The sequence below is a fragment of the Panicum virgatum genome, chromosome 3N (genome assembly GCF_016808335.1).
Source record: "Panicum virgatum strain AP13 chromosome 3N, P.virgatum_v5, whole genome shotgun sequence".
Lineage (NCBI taxonomy): Eukaryota > Viridiplantae > Streptophyta > Magnoliopsida > Poales > Poaceae > Panicum > Panicum virgatum.
Window position 1 is genome coordinate 58,061,334 of NC_053147.1, and position 9,877 is coordinate 58,071,210.

Sequence of the window (9,877 nt, forward strand, 5' to 3'; positions counted from 1 at the left end):
CTAAGAAAAACAAAGTATCCTTTTGATATCTCAATTATGCCATCAACTTTGAACACAGTTCAAACAGCCTTCACTACACAGGTTTAAAGCGATTTTGAGGATATGCAGCATTGTAACTAAACTCTACAGCGTCGAAACCTGCAACAGCATTATCATTACTGGTTAAGCTGTTCAGGCTTGCATTGTTTGATCTTTACACCCATCTGGTCCAGTTTCACAGTTTAGCTAGTATAGGTACAGCACACTGCACACATACTATGCAGCATCGTCTATCTTCACAAAACCTGGACAGGTCCCAAAACAAAAAAGAGCATCCCAGCTTTCATAGGATGTTTGACCTGTCCAGTTATGTTTTTTTGCCTGTGCAGTACTAACACAATATCTTGCCCACTTATTCTTGACTTTGCAGTATCAACAATTCTTCACTGATGGTCCCCACTCCCCACTACAAATATGGTTATAAGCAACATTAGAATATATAGTGACAGCCTGTTTTCAAAAAAAAATAGTGACAGCCCAGCATAAGGTGAATATTAAAGCTCACTGGGACAAGCCCCCTGTGTAGCCAATTTGCCAAACTAAATGAGAAAACAAATTTTGGAAACAGAGCCATAAGTCAGTTATATTTTGTTTCTGTGGAGCACTACATATATGTAGGAGAGAATAAACAGATATATTCCTCCAAACCTTAGAAGGGTGGAATATATAGTTCCTATACATGGGCCTCTGGATGAGCCTCTATACATGGGCTCAATATACACCAACACCCCCCCCCCCGCAGTCTGAACTACCGGCACAGCGATGTTCAAGACTGGACAACAAGAAAGCCAACACCCCCCTACAGTCTGAACTACCGTCGCAGCGGTGTTCAAGACTGGACAAGAAGAAAGTACAAAGGGCAAGTACCCCCCGCAACCACAACTAGCCACCTGCTACGTTGAGGCTGGAGCGAAACTCCGAGAAGGTCGAGGAGGGTAGTCCCTTGGTGAAGATGTCGGCAAACTGGGAGGGGGTCGGGACATGGAGTACCCGAACATCGCCGACGGCGACCCTGTCTTGCACGAAGTGTAGGTCGATCTCCACGTGCTTCGTCCGCTGATGCTGAACGGGGTTGGTGGAGAGATACACGGCGCTGACGTTGTCGTAGTAGACGAGCGTGCTCTTGGCAAGCGGACTGTGGAGCTCCGCCAAGAGCTGTCGTAGCCAGAACGCCTCCGCCACGCTGTTAGCGACAGCCCGGTACTCCGCCTCAGCACTGGAGCGGGAGACAACCGGCTGCCGCTTGGACGACCAGGAGACAAGGTTGCCGCCCAGGAAGACGGCGTAGCCGGAAGTGGAGCGGCGAGTGTCCGTACAGCCAGTCCAGTCAGCGTCGGTGTAGACCACCAGCTCAGAGGTGGGAAAATGGTGAAGAACCAAGCCGAAGCCAACTGTGGCACGGACGTAGCGGAGACGCTTCAATGCAGCAAGGTGAGACTCCCGGGGATCATGCATGTGAAGACAGACCTGCTGAATGGCATAGGTGAGATCCGGCCGGGTGAAAGTCAGGTACTGCAAGGCACCGGCGAGGCTCCGGTAGGCAGTAGGATCAGCCACGAGATCACCCAGATCAGCAGACAGCTTCGCCTGAGTATCGACAGAAGTGGAGTATGGCTTCCAATCAGTCATCCCAGCCCGCTCCAGAATGTCGAGTGCATACTGCCGCTGGTGAAGGAACAGGCCAGACGAGCGAGTCTTAACAGTAACGCCCAAGAAGTGGTGGAGCTGACCAAGATCCTTCATAGCAAACTCCCGCTGCAGAGAGGAGATGACGCGCTCAAGCAATTGCTGACTGGAGGCGGTGAGCACAATATCATCAACATAAAGCAGAAGGTAGGCAGTCTCATCCCCACGGCGGTAGATGAACAGAGAAGTGTCAGCTTTGGCCTCGGTGAACCCCAAAGTCAACAAGAACGTGGCGAACTGAGAGTACCAGGCCCGAGGAGCCTACTTCAGACCATAGAGGGACTTGTTGAGCCGGCAGACCATATCCGGACGACTCGAGTCTACAAATCCCGCTGGCTGAGAGCAGTAGACAGTCTCTGACAGAGTGCAGTGAAGAAACGCATTCTTCACATCCAGCTGGTGCACAGGCCAGGAGCGAGAAAATGCAAGCGAGAGGACCGTACGCACCGTAGCGGGCTTCACAACTGGTCTGAAGGTCTCATCATAGTCCATACCAGGCCGCTGGGTGAAACCCCGAAGAACCCAGCGAGCCTTGTAGCGCTCCAGTGTGCCGTCAGCCCGACGCTTATGCGTCCAGATCCACTTGCCTGTGACCACATTGCCACCAGACGGACGCGGCATGAGGCCCCACATCTGGTTGGCGAGAAGAGCCGCGTACTCCTCTTCCATCGTGCGACGCCAGTGAGGGTCCGCCAGGGCGTCGCGGACAGAGGAGGGTACCGGAGAGACCCGTGGCTCTCCCTCGGTGGCGGAGAGAGTCGCGGCCTGAGACGCCATCCGCCGAGTCACCATGGGATGGATGTGCCGAGGATCCCGATGGACGACTGGCGGGTGGTACACCTCCGGCTCGACTCGAGAGCGAGTCGGTGGAGGCGGCGGCGGCGGCGACGGCTCCGGTGTAGGCATCGCAGGAGCCTCCGGAGCCGGAGGCGGCGCCGGTGTCGGCGTCGAACGACGCCGGTACACCTGCACCGGCTGAGCTGATACCATGTAGGAGAGAATAAACAGATATATTCCTCCAAATCCTAGAAGGGTGGGATATATAGTTCCTATACATGGGCCTCTGGATGAGCCTCTATACATGGGCTCAATATACACCAATAATATATTATGGTGTTGAGTACAAGGATTTTTTTTGTTTTGTACTATAATGTTTTTTTTGTTTTGTACTATAATGATATGCCACACTATAAGCTTTCGTTCTCATGAGACATCTCTCTAATCTTAGCATCAAGTATACAAACTTTCCCAACCAAAGGGTTAAATCATAATAGCAGAGGTTACCTAAATGCTATCTCAGTTGGTTTGCTTCCAAAATCCAAGTGCAAACCAGACATGAGTGTCTCGCATGCTCTGTAATACTCCTAAACACAAAAGTGCAAATAGATTACAATGTAATGTGATGCAGAATTGGAAATCAGATGTCATTGCTACAGGGTAGCCTAGCACAGCTCACCTTCACCAGTATTAGAGCCGCTCCTTGCGCATAGCATGACTTTTATAAGTTCGGCTGCATACCTTTGTAGGTACCAGCATCATCCAGAGCCTTGCCTTTATCACCTGTATGCAGTGAGCAAAGGCTCATCTTCACATACAAGGTTGAATTATCAGGTTCAGTCTCCAATGCCTGCAGCCATCAAGTGTTATTAATTATTAAACCAAAGATCAAGTTAATACATAAGTGGCACTAATTATAGTCATCATAACAAATATACTTGAATTTTTTTATCTTTAAAAAACATTCAAACATTAACTAATAGGACAGGCATTCACAATTTAACGAATCATCTTAGAAACAAAGTTTAACTGATGGCCTTCACAAAAGGTACTGAAAAGGTGATAAATACAAGTTAAATAACTAATTAAACCACCCAGTTCTGGAGGATATATGACCAAATTTTTGTTCTTCAAATTTCAACATTGGTGCACATCAAAATAGAAGACAATGACTACAGAAGTAGAACCTGAAAGATAAGTATAAATTTAATGAATTGTATGATGGAAGAATTAACCTTAGTGTAGAGAGTCAACGCACGAGCATAATCCCTTTCAGAGAATGTGGCATCACCATCTGCCTCAAAATCAGGTTTACCATCCTCCTGGAGCAGATGATCCTAAACAACACAGACAACTGGAAGTCGGATATATCATAGGGGCATGAAATAAATTCCAGAAATCTGCACGTTTACCCATACTTGTGGGTTTGATCTTGTAAATTTTGCATACTGAGTTATTCCACCGATGCTCCAATCTGCAACTCTAGCCAAAGGTGTCGTGACAGGGAAAAGAATCTCAACACATTCTTGACATCCTTGGATTGCAGCAATTTCTACCGGCACTGTGCCATTCTGTCAAGAAGGATATCCAGGAGAAACTTCACAAACATACACAGCTGAGCTTATGCCTTATGGAAAAACAAAGCATGCTTTCATGCCGCACAATGCGTATCCTTTTTTTAATTGGCTCCGTCACATAATGAGTACCACAAGAATGTAGGAAAGCATTGTACACCAAGAAAATTAAGATCATAATAGAGTGAAAGTAATTTTAGGTGAGTGTTCAGGTTATGCAGTGGTATCATGAAATCTAGTCAATCTCTCAGGCCCCCGCAACAGATTGTACCAGAGAGGTCCAATGGCTATTAACAGCGCTCCTCGCCCACCCAAAAACAACTCCCAAAATCTCAAAACAAAAGGTCCTGATTTGAAATCACCTTCTAAGTAACAATTCCTCTCCCCTTTTTCTAATCAATTATTTGATACTAACTAAAGAATGCTGGCTTTAAGAATGAGTGATTACCCTTCCCGCCAAACAGGAAAGAAGATGGCTAATGCGTACCGCAGTTCCACTTCTTGAACAGGGTATAGGGTATTTCTATAATGGTTCCAATTAATTTAGGCATGTCCAAAGAAAGAACAGGTGCTGCTCTTAACTTCATGACAACTTCAGTATCAGCAAGATATTTACAGGTTGTTTGGTTTAGAGAATCAACTCATCTGGAATGAGATGGTGAATCACATGGAGTCACCCCATGAATTTTGGTGGATGAACCCATTCCTCAATATTAAGCTAATAATGTGCTTGTGACTTGTGAGCCTCTCGTGTGCTGAGACCTGCTGCGGGCTACGCCGGGCACTATAACCTACTGCGGGCTACGCCGGGCTCACACGCCGTAGGGGGAATGATGGATTATGGATAAAAGCCCCCACCCCTCCCACTATAACACCTAGGTTTTATGGTCGGGTTGGCTAGGTGGGGCGCGCTAACAGGATCAACCCATTCCATTCCCCAAACCAAACAAAAATGTGAGGGCCAAGGAGTGAGAAGATACATGGACCACCACATTACTCAAACCAAATAACCCCATAATTTCTTTTCAATTTTTTGTTGAGAGATAACATAGGACATCAAGGTGTGAAATTTACACTAAACCATGACCAGTTATGAACAAATGCCAAATATTACAACTGATTAACTTCGCATTAGTTAAGCTTGTGAGCTTGGTTCAACTGTTTTATCAGAACAAGTGCCATATTCCATCTTCTAACCTGTGAAGTTTGTTATAAGCAGGCCTCCAATAAAATGTTCTAGTTAGGGGTATGACAAGAATCACAAGATCATGGAATCTTACTGCAAGCCATTCATGTCATAATGTTTTTAGAAGATTATGCTGCAAGTATTATAGATTGACAGCCTAGAAGCTCAATAGTAGGATAAAACTCACATTGTCAGGTATATTGGCATCAGCACCTGCTTTCAACAAACACTTGATGCAGTTAGTGTAGCCAGCAATTGCCGCTAGCATCAGTGCAGTTAAAGGGTGACCAGCATTGACATCAGCACCAGCCTGCAATATGGAATATGTACTATAGATCAAATAAACTTCAACCTGTGCTCATCCTAGGGAAAATAAAACCAAACTTGATCAGTTTCCTTGGAAACATCTTTCTGTGGTTATTGTACCTTAATAAGTAGCTCCACACCTTTCAATGAATGAGCATATGTTGCTGCTTTCAGTGGTGTATGTGTATGCGCTGAAAGAACTGCTGAATTAGGCTGTACGGAAAAAAGGAAGAACATGTTACTTACAAAAACTATGCAAATGTACTGGAGAAAAAAATGTATATCACTTCAATATGAATTAATTGGCATAGCAAGAAAAAAAATTGACTGAAATACAATATTTGATCTGACCACTTTATTCAGATAAAAAACATGCATGTAAAATCAAAATACCCTAAATGTATTGCTTTCTGAACATAGCATTGAACAACATGGAATATGTAATAGATAAAAAAATAACTTCAACCTGTGCTCATCCTAGGAAAAATAAAACTAAACTTGATCAGTTTCCTTGGAAATATCTTTCTGCAGTTATTGTACCTTAATAAGTAGCTCCACACCTTTCAATGAATGAGCAGATGTTGCTGCTTTCAGTGGAGTATGCGCTAAAAGAACTGCTGCATTAGGCTGTAAGGAAAGAGGAAGAATACGTTACATAAAAAACCTATGGCAAATGTACTGGAGAAAAAGTTGTATATCACTGCAATATGAATTTATTGGCATAGCAAAAAAAAAGTGACTGAAATACAATCTTTGATTTGACCACTTTATTCAGATAAAAAACATGCATGTGAAATCACAATCCCCTAACACACGCATTGTTTTCTGAACATATCATCGAACATAATGGTGTATAAGACAACAATGTTTAGGTGAAATACTGCTTTCATCAACAGAATCTTAATGCATAGATCAAACGAACACTCAAACAGCCCAGCTACAAAATCAGGGTAGTATGCTTTTACTATGTTACCAGTTACAATCTATCATTGTATCATCCATGCTAACATATGAGTATGCTTGTGTACTAACTACCCAGTATCCATGGACAAGCAAGCATATGCAGGACATGACAATGATAAAAACTGGGACAAGAAACAAGCTCTGTCACACTCACACATGAGCAGTAGGTGAACTATAATATGGGTGACTATGACTGGCCATATAGAGCCGGAAAATACACCTCCAGAGTCAAGACCAAGTACATAGAACTGGAGTATTAGAAATAGAACAAAAAGAAAAACATGATTATTTATATGCCCAAACAAAATCGTCCAGGTGCTACTTCTTTATTCATTTAGCCATAATACCTTAATACATCATATATTGGTAAGAAGAGGAAACTGAAGCTGGAAAGAAATAAATGTTTACATCTGCCTGATGCCGCAATAATAATTCCATTATTCTATCATTTCCACATTGACTAGCAAGGAATAATGGAGTTTTTTGTTCCCACATAGGGTCAACATATGCTCCTTTGGACAATAATAATTCTGCTCCTTCACAATTATCTGGATTAAACACAAGGATATTAAAAATACTCACATTACTAAACAAAATATGTGTTTCCTAACTAAAATACCAGCTCGTGCTTAAAAGGTTAAACTAAATATGTTAAGAATTACAAACATGTTTTGAAGAAGCAGTAAACAAACTGGGTAAATAAAGAGGGCTTTTAAGTTTACTAGCTGAGATGGGAAAACATGGTCAAGCCAATTTTTATGCAGGGGCATATATCGGTTGCGATTCTGGAACATGCTATCAAAGGAAATAAATTCTTCAATAATTCTAGATGAAATGATGTAATAATTAACAGTCTGAATGCATCCGAGGATGCCAAATGCCAGAACACACTTTCCATTACCTACAAAGATCAAACTACAGGCGATGCAGAACCAACTAGAAGACAAAAATAATTGCTGTCCACCCAAGGAATGCCCTTTATCGGTGAAATCCAGATTTCACTCGTTATTTGTGTCTAGCTTCAGGTAATGCATGTTCTCAAGCAAACTGAAACAGGTTTTGCCTCTCTTGCCTTTTTATGGTTGGCAGTGTAGTCTGAGTTGAGCTCAAGTTCACTAAATATATCTGAATGATGAACCAAGTATGTGGAAATTGTTCGTATTGACTAATTATATGAGCCCCAAAATTGACCATTAAAAATTTCCTGCTATCAACTCTAGTCATTAGATAACTACAAAGTGCAACCACTCGACAAATAGACAGAGGGTTGAAATTTATTGCAGGACAGATATTGCAAAAAAAATTGTCATGACAAGCCTAAATAAATCTCAAAGAACTACATAACTATAATTAAAAAGACTCATCCAGGGATGTAGAGACCTAGAGATGCTGCCATATGGAGAGGAGTAGACCCATTACTGGATGCTTTGTTTGGATCAGCACCATGACCAAGAAGAAGCCTTCCAACGGCTGAGCGCCTATATTGTATTGCAAGCATTAGAGGTGTCGCACCTGGCAGCAGCATAGGAAATGACAAAAATTCATCAGAACGATCAGGTTTCCTTGCCTCTGAATAAAGAATCCTAAGACCTTAGCATCCTATATTCATTGCCAAAACAGTTGCACAGGTGAATCATGGGACAAGATTCAAAATGAAGGGCAAGATCAATCACCACAATACTTTTATGGTGTGACTGCTACCTTGAAAATTTCCATGATGTGTCGTGCATTTCCACAGAAACAAACTTTTTGGATAATTTCTCTTGAGTAGACAAGTTGTGAGAAAACCATTGAGAGCTACCATGTATCAATTAAGTTATTCATGCTCTGCTCCAAATACAACAAAATAGTCGGGTCCCTTTGGCACCAACACCTAAAGGAGATGATGATAACACATCGTCCCCCCATATATTTTGATAGAAACTGAGACTCATCAGTGAGCTACAGGCTCTGACAAAAATAAGCCTTCCTTTGCAAGCACCATCGCTTGCAAAATCACACATACTGAAGAAAGGAATAAAAGGTACTTATATACTACTTATATACCAATCACAGTTCTAAAAATTGTGCAAGGCTGTACCACCGGCTGCAATTACCATGTTCTCCCATATGGCCATACACATCCGTGTCACCAGTCATCACCATAATCTCCCAACAATTCTCCCCCAAGCAATCCAAAATACCTTCCGTTGCACAAAGCAGCGCAAAGGCTACACGGCCCAACCCATCCCTCCCAATGCACAACCCACTTTTGCACACAACCTGCGCCATGGAGCAAGGAAACTAACCAGCCGAACTGCACGAGGAAAGCAAAAATGTTACCAAAGGCCTCAGTCGTGTCGACTTCGAACTTAAGATCCTTGATCAGGAACTTGCACATCTCCGCCTTCCCATGCAACGCTGCATAGTGCAACGGACCGTAACCTGGATGCAACGGGGCCTCCATCCCCACCACCACCTCCGCCATGCTCTTCCCCGCCTTCTGCAGCCGCTTCGCCAGCTCTGCACAAATAGTCCGCCCCCAAAGCCGGCCCCCACCACCAGCCCAAAAATCAGAATCGAGTATTCCAGATCCAGGATAACTGGATAAGAGCGCGAAAGCAAAATAGGGGGGCCTCAGCTCGCGAGGACTCACTCTTGAACTGCGGGACGTCGCCGGCGTACGCCGCCTTGATGAGCTCGAACGTGTCGTCGTCCCTGGAGAGGTTGGCCCTGGGGCTAGGATTCCGGAGCATGGGCAGGGGCGCCCGGGCTCCCTGCAGCTGCGAGGGAGGCCGGCCGGTGGAGGAGGGCGAGGATTCCATGGGGAGGGTTCTGGAAGATTCGAGAAGGCTAGGGCTAGGTGATTTCGCGAGCAGCTCGCGGCGGCGAGGGGGAGAGGGAAGCGGCGAGGCGGAGGGGAATGGAAAAGAGCGGGAAGCGTGGGGGCGGTGAGCGCGGCGCTTCGGCGTACAGCAGAAGGAAGCTAACCTTCCGTCCCTGGCCCAATTGTTGCATCTTCGTTCTTCTAGATGCGTTTTATGGGCCGTTAGTAGGTAAGTCTTTTCTGATCTGTAATTAAGTTTGGACACTCATTTAGTATGTATAGTTCGGTTTATCCATTTTTAAATGAAGGCAATAACGAATCAAAACATGCAATTTTTTATTTTTTGGGTTTTGTTTTTAACTAAAATGTTGAACAACTTATTAGTTAGTCTTAGCCTTAAAAAAAAAATCAACTATACAATGGTGAGGCAATACAAGCACTTTTATAATGAGCATGCTTAGGTCTCGTAAGAATCATAGTAATCTAGATAGTGATAGGGAGTATAAGAATATGGATTCTGGTTAATAATAATCTGGGCAC

At 44.0% G+C, this 9,877-nt stretch overlaps 1 protein-coding gene across 5 annotated transcripts; it reads right to left on the bottom strand.

Annotated features, from left to right (window-relative positions):
• Position 1: 1 nt before the first annotated feature.
• On the bottom strand, positions 2 to 9,505 carry LOC120666331 (poly [ADP-ribose] polymerase tankyrase-2-like). 5 transcript variants are annotated; one of them, XM_039946157.1, is made up of 12 exons: positions 9,167 to 9,505; positions 8,854 to 9,033; positions 7,912 to 8,043; positions 6,940 to 7,079; positions 6,109 to 6,195; positions 5,689 to 5,781; positions 5,450 to 5,572; positions 3,921 to 4,073; positions 3,738 to 3,839; positions 3,182 to 3,352; positions 3,010 to 3,089; positions 2 to 438 (listed from the first exon to the last, which is right to left on the bottom strand). In XM_039946157.1, exons 1-10 carry the CDS (start codon positions 9,333 to 9,335, stop codon positions 3,224 to 3,226), a joined length of 1,308 nt encoding a protein of 435 aa, XP_039802091.1. In that variant the 5' UTR covers positions 9,336 to 9,505; the 3' UTR covers positions 2 to 438; positions 3,010 to 3,089; positions 3,182 to 3,223. The 5 variants fall into 5 exon arrangements, with proteins under 5 accessions (XP_039802091.1, XP_039802090.1, XP_039802094.1 ...); XM_039946156.1 differs by having other exon boundaries at positions 2 to 445; XM_039946160.1 differs by lacking the exon at positions 8,854 to 9,033 and having other exon boundaries at positions 2 to 445.
• Positions 9,506 to 9,877: the final 372 nt, after the last annotated feature.